This window comes from Drosophila willistoni, chromosome 3R (genome assembly GCF_018902025.1).
Source record: "Drosophila willistoni isolate 14030-0811.24 chromosome 3R, UCI_dwil_1.1, whole genome shotgun sequence".
NCBI classification, from domain to species: Eukaryota; Metazoa; Arthropoda; class Insecta; order Diptera; family Drosophilidae; genus Drosophila; species Drosophila willistoni.
This window is the reverse complement of record NC_061086.1, coordinates 30,634,931-30,662,853: the sequence shown is the minus strand read 5'-3', so window position 1 is coordinate 30,662,853 and position 27,923 is coordinate 30,634,931. Positions and strand designations below refer to the sequence as shown.

Here is a 27,923-nt window from a genome sequence, read left to right as displayed (position 1 = left end):
GGACGCTAACAGGGCTCTGTTGAGTAACTATCGTTATCGCATCGATAAACTGCCAATCGAGCCGCCATATTGTCAGTGGCAACGCCAGTGAAAATCATGCGAAAATATTAAGAGAATTAAGTGAAATATTGAACAAATTAATTAAGAAAATTATGTGCAACATGTACAGGGTATATCTGGTGATAAGCCGCGAGTGACTGTGCCACCAAATCTATAGTTATAGCAGCTAAAACGGCTTGGCGAAAAATCTCTTCGGCAGACAGACAGCGACACAGCAAAAGAGACTTGCATACACTTCAAATTCGTTTCGTATACCGAGCTTGCCTGCCACCGCCACCGCCGCCGCTTCTGCCCCGTCCTCTGTCTTCTTCACGCGAGTTCGTTTTAGTATATATAGCCAGAGTCTATGGACGAATGCGTGAATATTCTTCTATATGTGTAAGTGTGTGTGAGTGTGTTTTTGCGATATATTCATATTCTATTTGTTAAGAAAATATTACCAACAAAAAAAGATGAAAACGAAAAACAAAAATGCCCAAAAAGCCAAAAACCCAAAACTAGCTAACACAGTTTCTACTCGCTGAAAAGTGTAAGAAAATAGAATGGCTGCGGCCAAAAGTGCACCAGCAGCTGAGGTTGTGTATATAGAAAATTATCAGAAAACGTCCAACCACATCCTTGCATCATCAGCCTGAAAAAGAAAAAAAAAAAGAAAAACCACAGCAAAACGCAAGAAAAAAGAAATGAAAGAAAAACTCCCAAACGAAGCATAAACGAAATGAGACGAGACGACAAACGTCAGCAGCAGCAGCAGAGCAAACTAATACAATTGCTAGTGTCCAGAGAGAGCAGCAGTAGCAGTAGCAGCAGCGGCTGTGAGCTATAGCCATTATTTATAATAATATCTTAACAATTGCCACCAAAATGGCCAAGCTTAAGTAGTGCTGTAAAAAAACGTGAAAATTTCGGATAGAATTATCTATATAATTACAAAAAAAAAAATACGAGAAAAAAAAGAGAAAAGAAAAAAAACAGAAAGCAAAAAATCATTACTGCGTTTGTCGTTTCATACAAAAACTAATAAAGCCTTCCCAGGCGCATAAGTAAGCGCGAGTGCGAGCGAGAGCGACATATGCATTTGGACCCCTGGCTCTGGGCTCTCTCTCACTAACAAGCAAGTGCAAGTGAGACGGAGATGGCATGTGCGTGTAAATGGTAGCCGCCAAATGTGTTGAGTGAACGAGAGAGAGAGAGCCCGAAAGAGAGCCGACAGGGTTGCCAACGTATGGCGATTTCTCGTATGCGGCGGATAGGATTGTTATTGTTGTTGTATTTGCATTTGTGTTGGTATTGCTGGCAGCGGACTTTTCTCTCATTCAATATCAGCAGCAATTTTTTGCATTTTCCTGCGAGCAAAATTTAAAGAAACAAATACTAAACATATTTATGCAAATGCATTTGTGTGCGTGTGTGTGCCGTAGTTTGTTTAAATGTTTGTCAAATTAAGTCGTGTTCTGTATAATGTTTGCCCAATGTTCTCGTCACTAATGAAAGTCTTTCCGATAACTTGCAGCTAACATAACCTCAAATTTGCCGCTGTTGCAGTCGTCGTCATCAGCGTCAACGTTGTTGTTGTTGTTGGTGGGTTTTCTCTAGGTTCGAGCAGCAGCGATAGCCATGAATGAGAAAATAAAATCGCCCTCAACACAGGGCGGTAGTGCACCCGCACCGACCGCTGCTGCGGCCGCAGGTCCTGCTCCAGCAGCCAGTGGTGCCGCAGTAGGAGTACCAGCAGGAGCAGCAACAGCCGGTGGTGCAGCCACACCACCAACATCTGGGCCACCCACGCCCAACAACGGCAACGATCCAATTATACAACAACAGCAGCAGCAGCAACAACAACAACAGCAGCAACAAGGTGTCGCCGCTGCCCCACATCCTTATGGCGTTCCACCACCAGGACCCGGCGGAGGTCCTCCAGATCCTGCTGCTGTCATGCACTATCATCATTTACAACATCCGCCACCACCACCGCCTCACATGCAACATCATGGCGGTCCTCCGCCCCCGCCTGGAGCCGGACCAGAGCATGCGCCTGGCTCCAAAGATGAATACGGTGCAGCCTCGCCACACCTGCCACCGCCCCACGCGCATCCTGCTTACGCGCGCTACCATACTGGTGATCCCAACATGGATCCATATCGGTATGGTCAACCCCCGCCAGGTGGCAAACCGCCCCAGCAGCAAGGCGGGCCGGGTGGCTCACCAAATCGGCCACCCCAGCAACGATATATACCAGGACAGCCGCCTCAGGGGCCCACACCAACGTTAAATTCGCTGCTGCAATCTTCAAATCCGCCGCCGCCGCCCCAGCATCGTTATGCCAACAGCTACGATCCGCAGCAGGCAGCATCGGCAGCTGCGGCGGCTGCAGCCGCAGCCCAGCAGCAGCAACAACATCAACAGGCCGCTGGCGGTGGGCCACCCCCACCACCTGGACACGGTCCTCCGCCGCCTCAGCATCAACCTTCTCCGTATGGCGCTCAACAGGGTTGGGCACCCCCGCCCAGGCCCTACAGTCCACAATTGGGACCCTCTCAGCAGTATAGGACGCCACCACCGGTAAGTTTTCCTCTTTATTAGATATTGGCGCCTCGCGCTCAAAAGTTGTATAATATTTAGTTTTTATTAATGACATTTTGGTAAAATATTGTAATCATATCATTAAGAATCGATGCAAAAGTGCAAGGTAGGACAATGTTATGGTTTTTTTGACATTGACACTGATTTCACAATTTCATTGACCCCACACACACACAAGCTCTCACATGTGTGTGTGTACGCACACTTTAAGCACAAGTTGACTATATGCTTTAGCTATCTTCACCCACTCATTCTCATGAAGAGGGGCTCGTCACCTTTTTGTTCAAACACACACTCACACACATACACGTATTCATATGGAATGTGGAATGGGTAAAAGTGATAGTGGTAGGGTAAAGATGGTGAGAGATGGGAAGCGTGGAGGCTGGTGCACTGTTATGTTTTTAAGGTTTCGTCTTGGTCGAAAGATTCAGCAACCTTCAGCAGAAGTCCTGCAAACACACTGACACACATAATATATACATACATATATATTACGCCGCGCGACCACCGATTGAAAGAGCCGGCATTTTGCCGCCGCCGGAAAACAATAACAACAAAACATGAAAAGGCTACAAAAAAAAAACGAGAAAAGAAGAAGCAGGCAGAATACAGCAGCGCAGTAACAAAACAAGAAGAAAGGGGCAAAAGAAGAGGAAAAGTTTGTACACAAAATGTGTTGAGGCTTCACTTGCGCCAACAGTCCCACACCAATAGACTCGCCCCCTTTCCGCACTCCCACTCTCCCAAGCAAAACCATCGACATAAAAATGCCTTCCTCAATGGTTCGCCCGCCGGGTCTGACTAAGAGTTGGGGGTTGGGTATATATGGAAAGAATGTGCCGCCGATTTTGGTGTTGCCCTGTCACGATGTTGACTCGATTGAGGACCCCAAATCATTATGGAGTTATTTCATGGTTGTATTAGAAAACATTAGTGGGTCTCCACTAGGGCAACATTAGCAGAAATTTATGGTCATAGGCCATTTCAATCATTAACGTCCCAAACCAACTATACAATCCAATATGCAATAGTAATTTACCCTACAAATTACTCTAGTAAATTATGATATAGAAGGTTTCCCAGAAGTATTTACATTCGTGTAGAAATTTTATTCTATGTAGTTGCAAATATCCAATATATATTACAAACAGGTGTTAACTGATTGACTTATCAGCGCTGAGTGCTGAGGTGCGCAGAGGTTAACAAACTTGTACTCACTCGAAAAAAAAAACACAAAAACAAAACAAACAAAACAATAATTCCTATACAAATTGTAAGAGTTTCCTCATTATATATATTTTGTTATTGCACAAAGACCGCCAAGTAAATTCCTGAATCGACAAAAATCAAAAAATTATTAATCATATGAGATAACAATTGTGTTTATAATAGACACATCATCACTTCGGTCTCCTCGCGGAATACACGTGATGAATGAACTCACGTTTTGGTAGCAAATTTTTATAATAAAAACACAAACACACACACATAATTAAACCGGTTAAATGCAGCCCATATATAATTAATTTTAAAAACAAAAACAATCAAATTTTGCGAGTGGAACATTTAATGATTTATGTGGCGTGTCTAGTATAGATATTTGGTGTTTCTTATGAATGGCAGAATATAAATTTAAGCCAAACAGATACAGATAGGAGGAGCGAGCACAATACGGTGGGGGGGTGGAGCTTTGGATAAAAAGCCAATGAACTTTAATGACGACAACCAAAACAACAACAACAACGACGACGACGACAGTTGTTTAGAAAAATATAAACAAATCTATGTGTACCCCAACCAACCTACACTCAGGGCTAGAGCGCCGCGACCTTCGAAAGCTTTTGTTGATGAGATAAAAACAAAACGAAAAAAATATAATAAAAGACAAAACGACAAGTTGAAGAGACAATACCCTACCCCAAGTCCTTTGGTGAAGCAATTAGATAACAAATTCAATTCAAAAAGTAATGATTTTCTATTGCTCAATTTAAAATGCACTTTTGACTTATGCCCAACCCACAGACCATAGAAAAAAAAATGAGAGTGAAACCGTTCCATATCAGAACAAGAACAAGATGTACGTACAAATGTATGTGTGTGTGTGTGTGTGTGCATAAACAATGTAGTGGAAATGGATGGCGCTAATGGTGGGAGGAGAAGGAGAAAATAACAACAGCAACAACTAAAAAAAATGCCGGCAAGTGTGACTTACGCGTGCATGCAATAAATACATACATACATATATAAGAGAGAGATATACATATGTATGTATGTACTACATAGGTATTTGACGTACACTCATTCGGCTACAACAATACATATACTAAAAAGCAATGTAGTGGAGGCGGAGAGAGAGAAAGAGTGAGGGGTAGGCAAGTAGTAGGCACCGTAATCAAAAAGGTGGCGATACACCGAAACTTGTTGTTGTTGTCGTTGTCACAGCTGACTCTGACTCTGACGGACTCTCTGACTAAAAAAAAAGAGGGGGGTGGGAGACGAAGAAGAGGTCTGAAGAGCAACAACAACAACGGCAGCAGCAGCGAGCACAGGGAAGAGGAAGGTGGTGGAGGAAACAGCAACCAAAACAAAATAAATAAGTGAGAAACCGCTACGAACCGGCAAAGAGGAGGGCTCGTCGTCTTTGCTGCTCATACATGTGACATGCCTTTGGACTAATTTCTTTCCCATATACACCTCTCCCTCGCCCTATCCTCCAACCTCCAATGGCAGCAGCTCCCCATTTTGATGATGATGACGATGACGATGATGATGATGATGTGGTAGTAAAAAGTTCAAATGAATTCAATTTGAAAAGCAAAAATCTTACAATCCATTCAACAGGTGCAGCAACAACAACAGCCACAACAATATCACAAGAATTATTCAGACTTTAAGATGCGATGTCGTTCGTTGTTCTCTTTAAAGGTTTCTCGGCGGGAATGGCCATGGCCTATGGGAGGGGAAGAGGGTGTCTGTCTGTCTGTTGGACGGCCTTCATTGCATTAGCAATTCGGTTGGGTACATCGTGTTGCTACTATCCCTTTCTTGTTGTTGTTTTTGTTGTTGTTGTCTTTGTTATTTCGTTTACCTTCTTCTTTATGTTTTTTTTTTTTTTTTGGTAGTCGGTTATCGGTTGTATTTTGGTTGTGCGGTGGCGGAGTTATATCCCTGTGTATGTGTGTGTGTGTGTGTGTGAGCCGCCTGTATCTTTATGCTCAGTTTTCGTATGTATGTATGTACGGATGGTGCCAGTATTTGTGCCTTTAAAGTTTGACCTACAAAAAGTGGAGCATATAAAATCGTTGCCCTTGCCCCAGCCCCAGCCCCTGTCTCTGTCTCCAGACCGTTGTGCTGCTGTTTCGACCCGTTTGTTGATTGTGCCTCCTCCTCCTTCCTTCCTTCCTTCCTTTCATCCATTCCATTCTTCGCACAATTGTGGCGCGCAAATTGAAGGAGTAACCTCTTCATCGTTCTTTTAAAAGTGTTGTTATTGATGGTCATATTTATCAGTTTTATCGTTCACAATCCTCACGGTGATGTAAAAAGTTTGTTTTTTACTTCAATTACAACTTTGTAATACCCAATCTTCATAGCTTTCATTCAAAGAGGGCACTTTTAAAAGAAAATGTCATTGCTAGTTCATTCTCTTTGAATATAACAACTTTTTCTAAATTAATAATTTCAAATCTATTTATATTTTTGTCATCTTCGTAAACAGATTCCGCGTCTAGCTTTTAATTTGGTGTCATTCATCGTCATTTTTCAATCAATTCAGTTTTTTCCCCCTTTGTTTTTCTGGCGCTGGCCCACCCCCTCGAGCTGCTGCCTGTGCCATGTGCGCTCTGAAAATGCTACATTGTTTGCATTAAAACTTATATATTTACTGCATGTGTCCCCTTTTTTCAAGTTATACGTAATTTTGCACGTTCCGTAATCCCGGCCGTCCTCCCAGTCCAATGCCAACCCTTACAAATGCCGCTGCCGCTGCCTGGCTTTACCTTTTTTCTGTGTGTGCTTCAAAAATCGCATTTACAACGGCGTTTTTCCCTACAATTTATGCACGTGGGTGTGCTTGTGTGTGTGTGTGTGAAAGTCTGTGTTATGAAATTATAAACCCAAGGCAGAACCAGGATCAGGAACCAGGACCACTCCCTGCGCTTTGTCACGGCCATCGCTGTTGTTGCAACGTTTTTGTTTTTTGTGCCGCGGCGTTATTATAAAATACATGTAGCAAGAAGCATAGTAAACTCTAGCGGTGGCAGCAACCCAATCCAATCCCATCCAACCCAAGCTGAACCGAGTCGAGTCGAGTCGAGCCGGCTTTTAACACAGAGAAAACCCACCACCAACCATCTCCTACTACTACTCTACTCCACTCCACTCCAGCCAGCCAGTCAGTCAGTTCACATCACACACTGTAGATTTCTATGTGAGTGAGTGTGTGTGTGTGTGGAGGCAGTTTATTCAATGTTTTTCTCCCCTCTTTCTGTTCGTTGCCTGACTGCCTGAATGACTGACTGACACTCGCTCCTGCTTCTGTTGCTCCGCGCCTGCCACTCTCAAAAACGTAATTTTGCTCGATTCTCGCTCTGCTCGTTTTAACCATCCGACCGTCCGATCTTTATATGTATGTATGTATGTGTATCTCTATCTGTGTGCGTCACCGTACGACCCTTGCTGCATTAATTCAAATTCCACTTCAGCTTCTACCCGCTGCTTTTGCTTCTGCTGTTGCCGTATACATTTCTGCTTTTGATTTTCATCCATGATGAGTTTTCCCTTTTTTACTTTATTTCTCCTTGCTTGCTTGCTTGTTGGCTGGCTGACTGCCTGCCTGCCTGACTGCCAGTGCCGCCTTCGCTTACACACAACTGGGATATACACACACACACACACGCACATTAAATGTACGAAAACCATCCATTCATGTTTCCTGTCACCCTGCAGTGGACCGACCGACCCGATCCAACGGTCGTCGTAGTCGTTTTTGTTGTTGTTATCCTCCTCGACCAGAGAACTCAGAGCTGTGCATGTGTGTGTGTGTGTGTGTGTGTGTGTGTGTGTATGCCGGGTCTGGTGGCGGTGGCTGCTTTTGCCTCTCTGTGCTCTGCATTCGTTTGTACGCTTCGTTGTTCGTTCATTTGCTGTGAGTTTCCATTAGATTTATTGCCACATTTTACTCCGGCAGCAACGTTGCCCTTGCCTTTGCCATTGCTGTTTTGCTCCTTCGTTGCCAACAACATTTCGAGTCTGTGTGTGAGGGGCGCCTGGCATGCCATGCCATGGCAATGTGTTTGTCCCATCCTTCCCGCTCTGCTGCTTCGTCCCTTGTTGCTCTACGTCAAGTTGAAAATCCTTTCATTAATGGCATATAAAGCTCTTCTTCAGCTTTTTTTACTCGTCCTGCTTGTCGCAGAGTCTCTTCTGTCTCTGATTGTGGCATATCCACCACGTAGAAAGGTGTCTCGGAGCTCTCTTCCATGCCACACTCGGCTCTACTTTGTTGCATGTTTTGCTCTTGGTCTCCTTGCTTCTTGTCTGTCTCCTCGTTCATTTTCTTCATATTCTACCTCAAGTGGGATAGCTGCAGTTAACTATCGAGTCAGTCAGCGAACCAACTAGTGGTTCTCGTGTATGAGGTACTATTTGCCTATTCCATTATTCTAGGCTCTTTAAATTTTATAAACAAAAGGTGGCAAACTCTATAGATTTATTGAAACGGCTTTACAATGTGAAAGGCGGCCGCCTCAATACGAAATACAGGAAATTCCTTTGTAGAACTGTAAAAGAACCCTGGTTTGTTATCAGCCCTTTCTGGTTCATAAGGACTTCTTTGCTAATGGGGAACCTTAAAAATTGTTATGGTGGTGGGTCAGGTCAATTTTGAAGCGTTAAAAAAGTCTTGTTAAAGAAAATAAAATGCAGAAAATACCCATTACTCATGGCAACAATTGAAAACAGGTCAAAAGGGTTTATGCTGCAGAAGACTTTAGCCTCAGGTGGGCTTCAGGTGGCTTGTCTAGGAATTTACCTTGCGCTGCGCTGCTGCTGCTGTCCATTCACAATTTCTCTGTGTTTAATGTATTTGCACATTTCCACTTGGCATTTATTCTAAGGTTCAACTTCTCTGGGTCTTCCTTTTATATACATACATATGTATATATTATCCTGTTTACGCTGCAAAACGGTAGAATAACGGTATTGCCTTTTGTTCTCAGACCAAGCAAGCATTTAGTAGTTTGCTCTTCTCTTTTTTTTTTTGATTCACTTTTGGATTGCCTTTTTTTAATCTGCACATTTGTGACTGTCAAGTGAAAATTCGCCACCCAGAGGGTGCGTCGCCTGTCCTGGCTTGTCCTGTATACACACACACACACACACACACGGACATGTATGTGTGTTTGTGCGCGCATTTACGGAATTGGTTGTGGAAAATCGATTAAAATGATATATACAATAAAACGGAATGTGCATTGGCCCACAGATGGTTGGCGGGGGTGGCCATGGCCAGCCGTCCAGCAACAACAATCGCTAGCACAAATAATTGAACTCTGAGCTAAAAACGAGAGCGAGAGAAACTGAGAGAGCGATACATAGAAGAGGAGAGAAAAATGTATGCGTACTCTCTCTCTCTCTCTCTAGCATTGTCTCTCTTTCATTTCGATTATACATAAAATAATAGAAATTACCTGAGAGAAAGAGAGAGAAAGAAAGGAGTGGTGGGGGCGTAGTTACATCTAAATTGCAAATTTGAATTTTATATCTAAACAATTGACTTGATCTCATATCGTTTTGTTTTCCTTCTATTCCCTTCCTAAATAGACAAATACTTCCAGGGGTCAGTCACCCTATCCGCCAGCTCACGGTCAAAATTCAGGTTCCTATCCTAGTTCGCCGCAACAGCAGCAGGCACAGCAGCAACAGCAACAACAACAGCAGCAGCAGCAGCAGCAACAACAACAACAAAGCGGACAGCAGCCCGGTGGAGTTGGAGCACCCAGTGCACCAGCACCACCGCCTGGCTCTGGACAGGCACAACCACAACAAAATACACCGCCATCTCAATATTCGCCGTACCCGCAAAGATATCCAACACCGCCTGGATTACCGGCGACTGGACCCCCAAATCATCGAACTGCCTACTCGACGCACCAGGTAACTTACTTTCCTGCCCACAAAACACTCTCTGTGTGTGTGTGTGTGAGTCCACTATAATATATTAATTTTCTTTAAAATCTAGTATCCCGAACCAAATCGGCCTTGGCCGGGCAGCTCATCACCTAGTCCTGGTCCTGGACATCCTTTGCCGCCCGCCTCACCGCATCATGCACCGCCGCCACCGTTGCAACAACAACAACCGCCACCACCCCACGCCGCTGTGGCTGGCGGACCACCACCTAGCAGCAGTCCGGGGCATGCGCCAAGTCCATCGCCGCAGCCCTCGCAGGCATCGCCATCGCCACATCAGGTAAATTCAATTAAATGCTATTTCTGTACGACAACACAAAAAGAAAAAAGAATGAAGGGATATTTGCAATGTTCGTCGATGGAAACGGGGCCACATGCCCCCTCAATACAGTATTTTTAATTGCATTTATGTTACTTGGTGTGGAGAGTATGGCCAATTTCCCAGCGCCAACTCATCAAATATTGAACCACAAAAAAAAAAGGATGTTTGGCCCACTACTATGTGGGCATACAAATTAAAGACGTATCTTTAAATTTTCACTTTAGTTCAGCTAAAAATGTTGATTTATTTCTCGTCACTCGTAGGTCATTTCGACTTTTGCTAATCTGAATTTCATCCCTCCCCCTTAGCATTTTAGATTAGATAAGAATCTGGTTAAATTGGAGGTGAGGAGGAGGACTACATTAACACGAATGTGAAAAACTATACGCCACCACTTCTGCTTTTATTCACACTGTTCAAATAAGCGATGATGTCTGAGGCAGGGAGGAGGGGGGCAACAGAAAAAACTGGGTCAACAAACTGTGTTTGTTGCTGCACGTGAACTTGAATTCACTCTGACGTCAAACGTACATACTCACATAGAAGAGGAGGAGGAGGAGGAGCAGCAGCAGCAGCTACATACCTTTTCTGGTATCGCCGCAATTCGTTGTTGGTTTTGCCTTTCAACCTCTTCTTTTTTTTTTCAAGTATTTTTTACCCCCATCTCCCTCCTAGTTCGAGTTGTTTTGGTTGTGTCGTTGTTTAGGGTCAAATGTTTACGCCCATTAAGGTTGGATGTTTTGGATTTTTTGGATGTTTTCCCTCACTTACTCCCCTCCCCCACCCTTCCGACTCGCTTTCTTTCCCAACAACCATTTGCTGTTGGTTCTTAAAAAACAAAAATTGCTCAAGTCTTCTTATCGTTGTTGTTGTTATTGTCTGGCTGATGCCGGTGCCGTCGCTGCGCCACGCTTTTGTTTTTATGAATTTTTATTATTTCTCTTTTTTTTTTTTATTTTGTTTTGATTACAATTTTCTTTTCTTTTGCCGCGCCGCGCTATAATATACCAATGGTATTTTCCCTTGTCTTTTGTTTACGTTTCGCATCCATCGCGACGCCATCGGCGGCAGCAGCAGCAATGAGAGCAACATACTACTAGGTATGTGGACAGAAGAGGAGGAGGAGGAGTACCTTCCGTCTGATATTCATCCATCGCTTTGCTTCTTCGTCATTTGCAATCCAATTATAAAAATCAAGTTATATCATCTCATAATCCTTGAGAGATTGATTTTTAGTTTATACATGGATTAACCAGTGGCAACATCAACTAAGTGTGAACCACAGCACCATCATTTGATATTGGGGAGTTCTACCTACCTTCGTCACCAGAGTGATGTGTGTGTGTGTGTGTTTGTTACGTTTGTGTTTTGTTGTTCCCCATTTTATTCATTCAGTATGTCCGCGGCAGAGGCAACATCGAAGGCCTTCGACAATCCTCCTGGCTCTCAAACCAATTTGGTTTGGTATGTTTTTTTTTACTTTACTTCATTCCCTTTATATATTATGGATGTATGTATGTATCTGAATGCACAAACACTGCTACAGATGCTACTACACTCAAGATCGCACACAAAGCGTGTGTTTCCCTATATATGTATATATTTATATATATATATTTGGGTCAATGCCAAGGTCATTGATGTTGTTGTTGCGGGTTGTTTACTCTTTTATTTTCCTTACAAATCATTCCTGTTCTGTTGATTCTTAATTGCAGCCACGATATTCAACCATATCAGCCACCATTTGTATCCTTCCGCAACATTTATTCAAGTGCTAGGGATTTATGTGGCTCCTAAATATGCTTGCTTTGCCCCATTTCAATCATTTGTGTCCATTCCCGGAACTTCAATTGCAGATTAGAACTTCATGGAACACTCTTCAAATAAAGGCAAAAGGCCCAACCCTTTTCAACTCTACCAATTATGTCTCACACAGTTTCTTTTTTACCTTCTTCCGAATTGCATTTCAAGTTTTCTGATTTGAAAATCGAACTGTTATTGAAAAGAAATTCAATTGAAAAAGGTTAGACTCTGAAAGGGTTCCCCTTGCTTGGGTTGGTTGCATTGATTATCCCAAAAGACCCCTCTAAACGTCAAAATTTATGAAAATCAAGAAATGAAATTTCATGTAAAATCGATTTGAATGATCAAAACTGAGAAAGACAAATGGACTGACAGACAGACAGACAGACAGGCAGGCGCAGGCAGGAGAGTTTATCTAACTTCATTGCCCGTGTCCTACTTCATCCTTGCCTCGGCAATCATTTTAGCTGCAGTATCACAAGTTTGCAATTTCAGAGGTCGACGGCGGCGGCGGCGGCAACAACGTACGGTCTCTTTAGGCCCCCAAAAGCCACATGCCTTGCTCCAACTTTGCCCTGTCTCCTCTCCCCCTACCACCTGCCGCCTGTCAATAATCAACGAACGAACAATTTTTGCCGGTTTATCCCCCCCGCCGCCCGCCTGTTCTCCCCTGTTTTGTGTGTGTCGCATTGCTGCTGCTTCTGCTGTTTGTAGTTGCTATTGGGATTTTTTTTTTGTTCCACTGCTGTTGATGTTGTTTTTGTTGTGTCGGCATCATCATCGTTTTTCATTTTAACAGGCGCAACAAAAATAAAATAACGAAAAAAATATGTTTTTACGAACAAAAATTTTATCAGTGCTCCGACATTGTGATACCCTCAATAAGTCTGATACTCAGGACCTTATCTTCTTATCCTTGTAATATCTTTGTATTTTCATGTCTTGTTTTTTTTTTTTTTTTTGTTTGTTTGTTGGAGTTTAAAAGTTTCGCCTTGCTGTTCGTTCATGTTACATGTATCTTGTCAATCTTGATATACCCTTTTAGCCATTCTTATGGGGTATATGTTTGTATGTGTATAAAAAGCAAGAAAATGCGAATGAACAAACGTCGAGTTCGCTCATTTCATTTCAGTTCAGTTCAGAGTTTTTGCCTTGCTTGTTTTTGTACTTACAAACACACTCACACACATACATTTAGTATTTATGTGCCTGTGTATGTGTGTGACTGCGGTGTGCTTGTTTTTCAGTTCAGTCGTTTGGACACATACAGAGAAAGAGAGGAAGAGAGAGAGAGAGAGCCCCAATCAAAAGCCCCATGAACCAAACGAAACGCTGAAACGACGAACCGAGACCGAGAGCCATAAACAGAGTTGGGGGACGAAGAGACGAAGTTGTGCTTTAGCTTTAGCTTTACCGGCTGTCGACTCAATTGTTGTTGTTGTCGTTGCTGTATGGATATGGCTCCCAACTCGATTCATGGGACATTCGCCTGAACACAAAGTGGTTGACTGGCTGCTAGTGCTGCTGCTGCTGTTGTTACTGCTGGCTATGTCGGTCGGTCGGTTTGACTGTCGTTTTGCCTGCCTGCCTGCCTGCCTGCCAGTCGGTCGGTTGGGTCGGTCGGTGCTGTAAGTAGTTGAGAGTCATCAGACGTTTGCTTAACGAACAGACCGACAACGACGACTACGACTCCTCTGCTCTTCTCTGCTGGTGGCTGGCTCTGGCTCTGGTGCTGTTGGTATACACAGAGACTCTATAACGTATATATGTATGTATGGATATATATACATATATTTCTATATGTGCGCTTGTGTGTATTTATTTGCGTGCTGCTGGCGTTCCCTTGTGCCATTTGCGCCAGAGCCACAGCCACACAAACTTTCGTTTCGCTCATAAAATTTCAAGCGAGCACAAACAAAAATTGCATGAGCACACACACACGCAAAGTGAGATACAAATACAGATACATTTATATAGAGACAAACCGACACAGTTGCTCACAGTCGCAGCACACCCACAAATACCTAATGAACGTTTGCCTGTGGCTGCGACTCGACAACTTTGGCTCTGGCTCTGACTCTGAATGTCGAAACCGCTCAGCTGTGTGTGCGCCCATGTTGTTGGATTGTTGGATTGGAGGAGCATAAAGTAAAAGAAGGAAAAGGGGAAGACAAAAAACAACCAGAGGTCTGAACTAACTATTGCCTGCCTGTGTCTTGGTTGGTTATATCCCATCCATACCCTTTTAAGGTTTTTATAATCTTTTCCTATGGGAGCTGCTGATGAATAATCGTTCGACTTAGTACAAATATGAAAGTCTCATTTCAAGGGATATAAAACTAATAGAATTACCATCTAAAATATCATAAAAGGCAACTTATAATAAAACTTAGTCATAAAATTGGAATTGAAATCAACAAATTATACGACCGACCGACCTATTCGTTTAATTAAAAAGGAAAAAACCCCATTTCAATTGGTTTTGGATCTTAGAGATATTATAATCCCCCCTGACTGGTTTTTAGTCTTAAATACTCTGTTTAGTTTCAAAGGTGAGGTGGGCAAACTTATTCAACCAACCGACCGACCGACCGACCTCCACTGTCTCGACCCCTATGCTCTTGCAAGTCAATCTTGCTACGTGCCATGCTTGGCGAAATAAAAACCATTGCACTTCCCTCTCCTCCTTCCATTCCGTTTCATTTGTGTATGGATGGATAATATGCTCGACGTTCAGAGTTGAATGCAACGTTTTCTTTTATCACTTCTTTTCGAGTCCGTTTGTAAATTCCTTCTAGCTTGGCTTTTAATTCTTCTTTTGTCTTTCGTTTTCTTCTTGCCTTTTCGGTTTTGACATAATCGCAGGGGCCACAAAAAGGGCCAACAGCTGACATCTCGTATAACATCTTGACTGGCCACTTTTATTTACATAATTTTTTTTTCCTCCAAACTTTATGTGGTTCTTCGGGCCAAAAGCACTTAATGACAAGGCGAAATGACTTCAAGTGCTCCAACATAACTTGAAGATCTTCCTCATGACGCGATGATGATCATAAATCTGTGTGTTCAAGCGTTTTGGAATATGCGCCATGGGTTTCTTAATGTTTTTTGGCGCGCAAAAAGACCAAAAAATCTGTATCGAATTTGAAGTTCAATTTGAAATGTTTTGCCATTTTCCATTTGCCTTGCCATGCCGCCCCTCCAACTAAATTATGTATAAACCCATTGCCTCTTAAAAATTTGCCAAGTTTGAAACTCGGTTTATAAATGATTTCATTGTTGTTATTATCGTCGTTGTTGCTTGTTTTTCTTTCCAAGTAATTTTTCTACACGACCACAACTACAAAACGTGGGGCCGCCTGGCCTGGCCTGGCTGGCTGGCTGCCTTCATATATTGAGTACAAAACATTCTATCTGGTCGGTCTTAGCTCTTGCCGCTTGCTATTCTCGTCATCAACGCCGTCGCAACTCAAGTGTATGGTAGCCCCCCCTCTCTCGTCTTCCCTCCCCCTTTCCACCTAGTCCCGGCACCATCACCATCATTTATACAACACACTCTCAACGTATTTTTTTTTTGTTTTTGCTGCTCCCCCGACACTCTCTGTGAAACGAACGAGGAGAAACGAATGGACTGACTGGCTGGCTAGCAGCGACGTCGTTGCTTATTTCATTTTATTATATTTCAACGTTGAAAATGTGTGTCTGTGTGTGTATCTGTGTGTGTATGGCTGTTGTTCCTTATCTACGTCTTTGTCATCGTACGTTCGCTGGGTTCGCTTCCAAGCGCGCCATAACTACCACAGCACAAAACACCAGCCACTTGCCTGTAGTCGTCTCCCCCTTCTCTCTTTCTCTCCATCTCTCTCTCTCGGAGCGCTTCAAGTTGCAGCCGTCGTAGTCGTCGTCGTCGTCGTCGTTGTTGTCGTTCCACATAGCTTTTATGCCCCGTGCTCTCCACCCCTCACCGTGTCCGACCGCCTTCTTCCTGCCCATTGCCTGTGCCTGGTTGTGCTGTGCGCTTTGGCTTTGCCGTTGCCGTTGCCGTTGCCGTCAGTTCGTCGTACATTTCATTTCACTTCACTTAATTTCTCAGATACCAAAACGAACAGCGTTGTATTTTTCTTTCGCTGGTTTGGGGCTTTGTGTGTGCGAGTGTTGTATCTGTGTGTGCTTGTGACTCGAATTGCTGTCGACTTAAGTCTTTATATGTATGTATGTATGTATGTATGTATGTCTGTTGCTGTTGTGTTTCCCTTTGGCTGAAATTGTTCTTGATTTTCGTATAGTTATAGGCGGCAAAAAGTTAAAGTCGTGTCGCATCGCACCGAGTTTTGTGCCCCAAAAACCAAAAACAAAAAAGACGAGAGAAGGAGGAGAAACTAGGGAGAAGAGGAGCAGAGAGCTCGTTGTCGTTGAAGTAAGATTTGGCGTTTATGATTTCGCTGTAAGCGGGTTTGTCAATCCAGTTGGCGGTAAAAAAAGAGAAATATATAAAAGAAAAATAATTACGAAACGACGACGACGACAACGTTGACGTTGTCTTTCAAATGGCGATCCTAGGTAGTATTGCTCACGACGGACGACCCCAAATGTCAGTAAAAGGTCGCGCAGTGACTACTTCAGTGGAAATGACAATACGATTAATTGAAAAACATCTCTCAGTTGACGACCTGACCCTAGATCATGATCATGATCATGATCTCCCTTTCTTCTCCCCCTCTCGAAAACCTTATCGACTGCGGCAACACATCATCAAGTCTTCTTAAAGATAAACTAGATAGTCATTCCACGTTTTCAACAAAACAAATTAGTACACACACACACACTCGAAAGTATCTCTATCTTTACATTGCTGAGTGACATACAGGTGCTCTCTATCGTGTTGTTGCCTTTTCGGCTAATTCGCTGTTTTGTTGCTATCACTTTCATTTAAATAATAATAACACACAAAAAAAAAAAAAAAAGAAGGAAAGAAAAAAAAAGAGGAAAAATGCCGGCCGGCATTTGTTTGTTTTTGTCGTCGTCGCGGATAAAGCAAAAAAAAATAAAATACTAAATCAACAACAACAACACACACATTTTCATTGCAGGAGCTAATTGGACAAAATAGCAACGATAGCTCTAGTGGTGGGGGACATAGTGGTATGGGTTCTGGTCCGCCGGGTACACCAAATCCACAGCAAGTCATGAGGCCCACACCATCGCCCACTGGCTCTTCCGGTTCGCGTTCCATGTCACCTGCAGTGGGTAAGTACACATTTATCTCATGCTGTCTTATCCCCAGCATAATTGAAAAACTTTTTCCCATTTCCTGCGGCCAGCACAAAATCATCCAATATCACGTCCGGCGAGCAATCAATCAAGCAGCGGCGGTCCAATGCAACAACCACCAATCGGAGCTGCTGGTCCACCCGGTCCTGGACCAATGCCACCACATGGTCTACCCACGGGTCCGCCGCCTGGGCAGCAACAGCAGCAATCTCAGCAGCAACAGGCCTCGAATTCAGCATCGTCGGCAAGTAATTCGCCCCAGCAGACACCACCACCATCGGGAGCACCGCCGCCAAATCAGAATATGAACAATATGGCAACGCCGCCGCCACCGCAGGGAGCATCCGCTGGTTATCCGATGCCACCGCATATGCATGGCGCTTATAAAATGGGCGGGCCGGGACAAAGTCCGGGTCCAGGTCAAGGATATCCGCCTCAACAGCCGCAACAATATCCGCAAGGCAATTACCAGCCAAGGCCACAATATCCGCCGGGAGCTTATGGCACCGGACCACCAATGCCTCCCACCAGCCAAGCAGGCGGCGCCAATAGCATGCCAACCGGACCACAACCCTATCCAGGCCGGGGTATGCCCAACCACGGTGGCGGCAGTCCGCATGGCCAGTATCCACCATATCAATGGGTGCCACCATCTCCCCAACAGTCGGTTCCTGGCGGTGCTCCGGGCCAACCTATGGGAAATCATGTGCAGGGCAAGGGCACACCACCACCCGTTGGACCAGGCCCACCGCCACCTCAGGGCGGTGGATCACCACGCCCATTAAACTATCTTAAGCAGCATTTACAGCACAAAGGTGGCTACGGCGGCAGTCCTACACCGCCCCAACCGCAAGGCTACGGCAATGGACCGACTGGAATGCATCCCGGCATGCCGATGGGTCCACCTCATCATATGGGCCCGCCTCATGGACCAACAAGCATGGGTCCACCTACGAGCACACCGCCACAATCCATGCTGGGGGCCCAGGGAGGCAGCGGCGCGGAAAGTGGGCCGGAGCATATATCGCAAGATAATGGTATAAGTTCGTCGGGTCCAACGTCAGCATCGGGATTACATGCAGTCACCGCAGTGGTAACCACCGGTCCAGATGGTACGCCCATGGATGAAGTTAGTCAACAGAGTACGCTCTCTAATGCATCGGCGGGTAAGTAGAATTGACGCAGAATCAAGCGAGTCGAAAGTAAAACTGAACCTCTTCGTTTTGCAGCATCCGGTGAAGATCCACAATGCACCACACCAAAGTCGCGCAAAAATGATCCATATAGCCAAAGTCATTTAGCCCCTCCAAGCACATCCCCACATCCCGCTGTGATGCATCCGGGCGGTGGTGGACCCGGCGAAGAATACGATATGAGTTCGCCGCCAAATTGGACGCGCCCAGCGGCAAGTCCGGTAAGTAAAGCAAAACGAAACCCGAGTCTTAGCAATTCAATCATCAACTTTTTCTCTCTTATTGCAGCAGGTGTTCAACAGTCATGTTCCTGTGCAACAAGAACCATTTCGGAGTACGATTACCACCACCAAGAAATCCGATTCACTGTGTAAACTCTATGAGATGGATGAGAATCCAGATAGACGCGGATGGCTGGACAAGCTGCGGACATTTATGGAGGAAAGGCGTACACCGATAACGGCATGCCCGACCATTTCAAAACAGCCACTCGATTTATATAGGTTATACATTTATGTAAAAGAACGTGGCGGATTCGTCGAGGTATGCAAGGTGCCGTAGTAACTCCTTTTACTAACTTCTTTTTAGATTTACTAGCAAACCAAAATCCAAATCCAAATCAAAAAAACAAAATATCTCTCTTAAAATAGACCACAAAAATTAGTGTAAAATCAATCAACCAAACACCACCACCAACGTAGTTAACAACAACAACACCACCAAAAAAAAAAAGAAAAAACTGAATTGAAAAGTAACCAACCATAAAATCTTGTGAAATACCAAAAAGAAAAACAAATATTCGGCTAACGTATAGAACAAAGTCATCTCCAGCCTATACCTTAACTTGCACAAGAGCCACCCGTCCGCCTCTCTTTCTCTCTCTCTCTCTATCTCTTTGTCTCTCTGTATCCTCCAGCCTCCAGCCCGTTCCAAGAGTCCAAAAAAAAATCAAAACTTTTAGCTGCATCATGAGTAACATATAGCCTTAATTGCAGAGATATATCTAATTAAGGCTGTACAGCTTTTTTGTATTTTGATGCATGCATTTTCCTTAACACTCTCTCTCTCTTCTTGTGTGTCAGTGCATGCCATATTGATTCTGATTCTGGTTGAGACATCAGTTACTTAGTTACCTTTTCTTTTGAGTTGATAAAATAAATTTGTCTCAGTTTTTAGTTCGTTACCGGGAAAGCACAAAAGCTATTTTCCTGAATTCTAACTAAATCGTTGAATAGTTTTCGTTCGAAATAAATTGAATTCCTTTTTAAGTTCAAGTAGAATGCCAACAAAACAATGCATTTTTGTTTTTAGACTTATACATTTCGTAAGTAGCTAGATTTTTATTTTATGTCCACAATGATTTCACCCAAAACACAAAAACTACTAACCACTATACCACACATACTAACTAATTAATCTCAACTCACACAAAATGAACTAAAAAACAAAACAAAAAATGTGGCTCACCTAAAAATGCATCCACACACAAAAAAAAACAAAAAAAATTTGTTTGCTCGCAATATTTTTTTCTATATTTTTAACATCCTTTTTAATAAATATGGCCATATGCATAATATTATGCTGAATAATACTTCTCTATGATTAACCCAAACGATTTGCTGATTTCCGTTTATATCATTCAATTAGGTGACAAAGAGCAAAACATGGAAGGATATTGCAGGTCTCTTGGGTATTGGAGCCAGCAGCAGTGCCGCCTACACGCTACGTAAACATTATACAAAGAATCTATTGGCCTTCGAGTGTCATTTCGATCGTGGCGATATCGATCCATTGCCCATCATACAGCAGGTGGAAGCTGGCAGCAAGAAGAAGACCACAAAGGCAGCCTCTGTACCATCGCCAGGTAAGTGTCTAAGCCCAGACGCTTTGGCTTTTGTTTTTGTCATTTTATGTTGGACACATTTGATACTTAATTTTGTATTCTTTTTCTGTTCGTTTTTCCATCTTTTGTTTTTGATTGTGCGTTGTTGTCGTTGAAAATGTTTTTCACCACGTTTTTTCTTCGCATAATTCTCGCAATTGAAATCACTTGGGGAAAAAACGTTAATGAAACAATCAACAAATTGCAACCAATCGGTGGTGGCCATTTGGATGCTGGAACAACAAATTCAACAGGGTCGTCAAACTCGCAGGATTCATTTCCTGCACCACCAGGTGCTCCACCAAATGCAGCGATCGATGGCTATGTAGGATATCCCGGCGGTGCTGCATATCCAGGCGGTAGTGGGCCACAGCCAGATTATGCGGCAGCGGGTCAAATGCAGAGACCCCCCTCACAAAATAATCCGCAGGCACCTCATCCAGGTATGAAAAGTGAAACAAATTCTATTCTAAAATTATATAAGAAAATTCTATATGTGTGTAGGGTCAGATTTTTTTTTTGTTTTTTTTTCCTCTTTTGTATCCATTTGTTTTGTGGTATAATCGTTTGATTTTTTCAAAATTTTAAATACAATTAAATGTCAGTGATTATTATTATTATTATTAGATGATGCTTAATACCATCCCTTATCCATCCATTATCGTTATATTTGTAATCCCATAATCATGTATATAAAGTTTATATGTTTCGAGAGTGTTTTTTATATTAATTACATCTCTGTGTATTTTGTTTTCATTCATTTTTATGTTTTTTAACTATAAATCTCTGTGGGCGCACTACTAAAAATATGTAAACTTCCATCAACCACCACCAACAACCACCACCAACGACAACAACGACAACCACATCACACCAACAACAACAACAACAACGATATTGCACCACCACCATCAACCAATCAATCAACCATCCAATCAACAACATTCATTGATACTTTATCATTCATTCCATTCAATGCATTCATATTCATTCATTTCAATCAATCAATCAATCGATCAACCAATCATCCCATTCAACCAACCATTCATCAATCGCCGCTCCGTTCGCTTGACTTGCCTTGCCATGCCTTGCCGCTTCAGGCACACAATCAAATCAAACAGCCGCCGGAGCTGTTGTCGGTGCCGGTGATAATATAAGCGTTAGCAATCCCTTTGAGGATCCAATTGCTGGCGGTGCTGTGGCCCCTGGTGCTGTTGTTGCTGCTGCTGGGCCCCATAGTGGTCCTGGGCCTGGTCCTGGTCCTGGTCCACACCCACCACCACCACCCCCACATTCACCACACACAGCAGCAACGCAACAATCGGCTGGTGGCCCTCAGCCGCCGCCGCCGCCACAAGCCCAGCAGCAACAGCAACAGCAGGGCATGCCAGCACCACCACAGCAGCAGCCAACGCTGCCACCGCCACCACCGCAGCAACATGGGCACGGGCCTGGGCCGGTGCCGCCATCGCCTCAGCATGCGCGACCCGCTGCCGGAGCACCTTATCCACAAGGTGGCTCCGGCTATCCAACGCCTGTGTCTAGAACGCCAGGTATACTCATCAACTTTTGGTTTTTGGTTACACCTTTTCTTTATCTAATTTAATGACATTTGTTTAACCTTTTTTATTTCACATTTCAATTTCACTATATACTTTTATTTTGTATGGCATCTTTTTTCCTCATCATTTCATTGTGTTTACAAACTGTAACTAACAAAATTCGTTGCTTGAAATATGCATGAATGAAATAGAAAAATGCTACTAATCTATCTATAGCTAAACCATCTACTATGGACATTTCTTTAAACGACAAAAAATTTGAAAATCAGCCGAAACATCTTTATTTGTAGAGAAAAAGTAATGTCAATTGTATTGAATGCTGATTATAAAAAATCTGTAGAGTTATAGTAGATTGAATCTCTAATATTATCCTTACTTTTTTTTTGTTATAATTTATGTTTTCAATTCTCTGTTGTTGTTTTCTCTTAAGCCAAAAAATCTTTCGCGTAGCTCAATTCAATGATTCTCAATGAAGAAAAGTTATTAAACAAATATTTGTATGTATTGGTTACCATTTGCAGGCTCACCGTATCCATCACAGCCCGGAGCATATGGCCAATATGGTGGAAGTGATCAGTATAATGCTGCTGGACCACCCAATCAGCCATTTGGACAGGGTCAAGGACAATATCCGCCACAGAATCGCAATATGTACCCTCCTTATGGGCCGGAGGGGGAAGCGTGAGTGCCAATTCTCTCAATTACTCAAAGACACAGTTACACACACAACAAACACCCATCCACCCACCCACTCACACACTGGGATAAAATTGTACTGTGCTTTTAATTAAGCTTTGAAAATGAAATGAATTTGTAGAGACAAACACTTGAAATGTGTTAAGCTCTATCCAATGAATGTCAATCAATTGATTTTCTTTCTATTTTATTTCTATCCTCCAGTCCTCCTTCTGGTGCTAATCAATATGGTCCGTATGGAAATAGACCCTACAGTCAGGCGCCGCCCGGAGGACCTCAACCTCCTACACAGCCAGTTGCAGGTGGACCACCAACGAGCGGAGCACCAGTCGGAGCACCACCCGCTGGCGCTTATGCACCCGGTACTCCCGGACAACAAGACTATTACAGGCCACCAGATCAAGTAAGATACGAATGAGATAGGATTAAGCCATTAATTAATTGATTAAACCGAACATTTCTAACCATCCTCAGAGTCCGCAACCTCGTCGGCATCCGGACTTCATCAAAGACTCCCCTCAGCCCTATCCAGGGTATAATGCAAGGCCTCAAATTTACGGTAAGTGGTGGAGACGCCATTCCAGAATTCCAGTTCATTTCTGATAATTTCTTTTTAATTCTTTAGGTTCATGGCAAGGCGGTGCGCAACAGTATCGTCCCCAATATCCTGCCTCTCCTGCTCCGCAAACCTGGGGTACTGCTCCGCCAAGAGGAGCCGCTCCGCCTGGCAGTCCCCATGGTCCACCCATACAGCAGCCAGCCGGCGTAGGCCAGTGGGAACAACATCGCTATCCACCGCAACAGGCTCCACCACCGCCGCAGCAACAACAGCCGCCTTACCAACAAGGTGCACCACCTGGGCAACAGCAGCCACCACAGGGACCCCCGCAATGGTCACAAATAACTCCCGGACAACCGCCGCAGGCAGGTGGAATTGCTCCACCGCCGGGATCCCCGCTGCGTCCGCCATCTGGCCCTGGGCAGCAACAACGAATGCCCGGCGGAGTACCGGGAATGCCGCCACAACCTCAACAGCCCGGCCAGCCTGTCCAACAACCGCCACATGGAGCTGTAGGTGTTCCTGGAACACCGGGAATGCCACCCATACCCGGAGGCATGGTTAAGCAACCGTATGCGATGCCACCACCAACTCAAGCTGCGGGTCCGCCAACAAGTGTGGCCATGCCCGGTAATCCACCTGCCGGAATGATTCCTCAGAAACAACCACCCATAATAATTGGTGCACCGGGAATGCAGCCTGGTCAACAAGCACAGCCGCCACATCCACATCCCCACCCACTTCCGCATCAGCATCCACATCAACATCCTCATCCGCATCCACATCCACAACATCCGCATCAAATGCCTAACCAGCAGGCTGCCTACCCTCCCCAGATGCCAGTAGGAGGACAAGGCGGTCAGTTAGCCAAAAAGGAGCTAATTTTCCCACACGATTGTGTGGAATCGACCACGCCGGTGCTTTACCGGCGCAAGCGTCTGACCAAAGCCGATGTTTGCCCCGTCGATCCGTGGCGGATATTCATGGCTATGCGCTCTGGCCTGTTGACCGAGTGCACCTGGGCTCTGGATGTGCTCAATGTGCTGCTCTTTGACGACACAACAGTGCAGTTCTTTGGTATCTCAAACTTGCCCGGTCTGCTAACCCTGCTGCTGGAGCACTTTCAGAAGAATCTCGCCGAGATGTTCGACGAAGGATGTGAGGAAACAGCGACGGCGGCCATTGCTGCTGGCGAAGAGGCTGACGACGATGCTGACAGTGGTACGGTCATGTCCAGCTCTCGCGGCTTGGAGCAGCAAAAGATGCGGGGCGGCCGTTCATCTCGATGCGTGCGTAGCATATGCAGCTATAATCGCAAACGGCATTACGAGAATATGGACAGAAAGTGTACTGAGGACTCAGATGATGCCGATGAGGGCATCGATTTGGGTCAAGTTCGCGTGCAGCCCAATCCAGAGGAACGATCGCTGCTTCTGTCATTCACTCCCAACTACACCATGGTCACCCGTAAGGGAGTTCCAGTTCGAATACAACAGGCCGAGCATGATATATTTGTGGACGAACGCCAAAAGTCATGGGACATTGACACAAATAAATTGTACGAGCAACTCGAACCAGTGGGTAGCAATGCCTGGACATTCGGCTTCACAGAGCCCGATCCGCTCGACGGGATTATTGATGTGTTTAAGTCGGAGATCGTAAACATTCCATTTGCTCGTTACATCCGCTCAGAGAAGAAGGCCAAAACGAGGCAGGAAACGTCAACGGCAGCAGCAACGACGACCACACTTGCCCCCAAAGGGGGTGTCATTAAATCGGAGACTGTGTCAATATCATCCGTTGTGGTTATAAAACAGGAAGACAACATGTCTAACACGGAGGAGTCTAGTAGTAGCATACTCCAACAGACCTATAACAAGAAGAGGCGATTGGTTAGCAGCAGCGGTGCTAGTAGCGGCTCTGTTACCGATCCAAAGAAATCCAAATTGGGTGAAGAGTTTGCTCAGCCCCAAGGCGAGATTAAGAAGGAGCCAGGAACTACTACTTCATCCGCGACCGGTGGCGGCAATTCTGTCGATAGTGATTGTCGAGCTGTTGATATGGATATTGAGTCGCCACGTCTTACCAATGGTGTCGCCGCTTCATCATCCTCATCATCAGCATCAGCATCGGGACCACCACCACAACCAAAGGGCTTTGATCCAAAATCAACGGTACGAGATGCTGCCCACGTTCTACAGCGAAGACGGGATTCCAGCTATGAGGATGAATGCTATACGCGAGACGAGGCCTCATTGTATCTGGTTAACGAAAGTCAAGATTCTCTGGCGCGTCGCTGTATTGCTCTCTCGAACATCTTTAGGAACTTGACCTTTGTTCCGGGCAACGAGACGGTACTGGCCAAGTCAACGAGGTTTTTGGCAGTCCTTGGACGTTTGCTCTTGTTAAATCATGAACACCTACGGCGCACTCCCAAGACGCGCAATTACGACCGCGAAGAGGATACAGACTTTAGTGATTCGTGCAGTTCGCTGCAAGGTGAACGCGAATGGTGGTGGGACTACTTAATAACCATCAGAGAGAACATGCTGGTGGCCATGGCCAATATAGCTGGCCATCTGGAGCTGTCACGATATGATGAATTGATAGCGCGACCCTTGATCGATGGTCTGCTCCATTGGGCTGTCTGTCCCAGCGCCCATGGCCAAGATCCGTTCCCATCGTGCGGCCCCAATACGGTATTGTCGCCGCAACGCTTAGCCTTGGAGGCCTTGTGCAAACTATGTGTGACAGATGCCAATGTTGATCTAGTGATTGCGACACCGCCTTTCTCGCGATTGGAGAAACTTTGTGCTGTGCTCACGCGACATTTGTGCCGCAATGAGGATCAGGTGCTAAGGGAGTTTTCTGTTAATCTGCTGCACTACTTGGCCGCAGCGGACAGTGCCATGGCACGGACAGTGGCCCTTCAGTCGCCATGCATCTCCTATTTGGTGGCGTTTATCGAGCAGGCCGAACAGACGGCATTGGGTGTGGCAAATCAGCATGGCATCAATTACCTGCGCGAAAATCCCGACTCCATGGGAACCAGTCTCGACATGTTACGGCGAGCAGCGGGCACGCTACTCCACCTGGCCAAACATCCCGACAATCGATCTCTGTTTATGCAACAGGAACAGCGTCTATTGGGCCTAGTGATGTCGCATATATTGGACCAGCAGGTGGCATTGATTATATCGCGAGTCCTTTTTCAGGTCTCTCGAGGCGCTGGACCCATGCATTCCGTGGAGTATAGATTACTGCAGCAACGGCAGCAGCAGCAGCAACGTGCACAGCCGACTCCAGCTGTTGAGAAAGTGGCGGCAATCATCCCAGCAGCGACGGTGACCAAAATTGAATCATCCAGTGCAGGACAGCCAGAGCAGTCGACGACTGCTGCCAATCCTGCGGATGCAAAGTCACCGGCAGTTACAGCTGCAGCGTCTGTCACGGCAGCAACAACAACTGCACCGGCAGCAGCAACAACATCAACCCCAACAGCTGCAACAACGACGTTAAGCACATCAGCGTCAGCGTCCTCCTCATCTTCATCATCCACGGCGGTAGTCAACGATGAAAACAGCAATAGCAGCCAACAATTGCCTCCGGCAGCTACCTTCAATGATGTGAGCAACAGTAGCACCAATAGCAACAGCTGCGGCACTGCCAGCAGCAATCAAACCAACAGCAGCAGCAGTGTGGGCAGCAGCCAGTCAACGATGACCAATGCAGTGGCCTCAGCTCCTCCTACTTCACTCCCAGTCCCAACAGGAGAACTGCAGTCACAGACACAGACCCCCCATCCGCAGCAACAGCAACAAGTGAGCAAAGCTGCTGCCGCTGCCAATTTAGTATCGAATAATTTGGCAGCATCAGCGCCAACAGCTGCAGCAGCCACAGCTGTTAACCAGCAGCCGCCAGCTCCACCACCAACGAATACAGGAACAACGACTGCTGTTGCGTAGTATACGACAATGATGCCAGCTTCCTACTATAGGCCAGTTGATTGATTTGACTTGGGCAATCGGGAGTAGTAGGAGCAGGAGCATGACCAGGAGCAGCTGAAGCAGGATTGAGAGATCATTGATAAACTTGAACTAATGTGCGTTGTTGTCTCGCGTGGGCTTTTAATTAGCTACGTACAAATTACAACTCCCCGCCCCTTCAAAAACTTCATATACAAACAACCCTAACAATGTAATCAAACAATGTAAATTTACTTAAACGAAGAACAACAATAACTTTATGATGTAGAAGAAGAGGAAAGCGCCGCTTAGCATAGTCACCAACTACCATGTGTGTGTGATCAATCGAAAGGATGAAAGGAGAGAAAGGCGTGGAAATAGTTAACTCTCGATAATGTTTTATGGGATAGTAACCCAGACAGACACACACACACACAAATACACACCCACACATACCATATACACTGCAATTCGTCGTCATACAATAACACCTGTATATTTTTTCACTCAAATCTATAGTAAATCTAAGAATTATATATATATATAAACACATACAGACACCACCACCACCACACCACACCTCCTTCCCAGACACACACACAAACACACACTCAGCATCATTAAACAAGAATATCCTGTTGAAATTTAGCAGTGAATTTAACCCAGCATTCAAATGAGGTGGCAATAAAAAGGATAGCGGAAGTAGCTACTAAGTGGAAAATAATGATAATGATACTAAAGGATAGAAGGATCATAAGCGTCGTAAAACATTTAAGCACAGAATATACTTATTGTATTAAATTAAATAAATTAAAAGAAAAAAACGAAGAAACAAA

General features: G+C 44.7%; 1 protein-coding gene across 6 annotated transcripts; it reads left to right on the top strand.

Moving 5' to 3' along the window:
* Positions 1 to 56: 56 nt before the first annotated feature.
* Positions 57 to 27,923, top strand: LOC6649624 (trithorax group protein osa). Of its 6 annotated transcripts, none has more exons than XM_047009229.1 (15): positions 57 to 438; positions 1,574 to 2,622; positions 9,469 to 9,801; positions 9,887 to 10,114; positions 17,050 to 17,206; positions 17,281 to 18,396; positions 18,460 to 18,644; positions 18,712 to 18,966; positions 20,071 to 20,286; positions 20,520 to 20,748; positions 21,406 to 21,858; positions 22,389 to 22,548; positions 22,768 to 22,966; positions 23,038 to 23,122; positions 23,189 to 27,923. In XM_047009229.1, the coding sequence occupies exons 2-15, from the start codon at positions 1,678 to 1,680 to the stop codon at positions 27,085 to 27,087; spliced, it is 8,460 nt and encodes a 2,819-aa protein (XP_046865185.1). In that variant the 5' UTR covers positions 57 to 438; positions 1,574 to 1,677; the 3' UTR covers positions 27,088 to 27,923. The 6 variants fall into 6 exon arrangements, with proteins under 6 accessions (XP_046865185.1, XP_046865187.1, XP_046865184.1 ...); XM_047009231.1 differs by having other exon boundaries at positions 20,071 to 20,287; positions 20,560 to 20,748; XM_047009228.1 differs by having other exon boundaries at positions 18,712 to 18,975.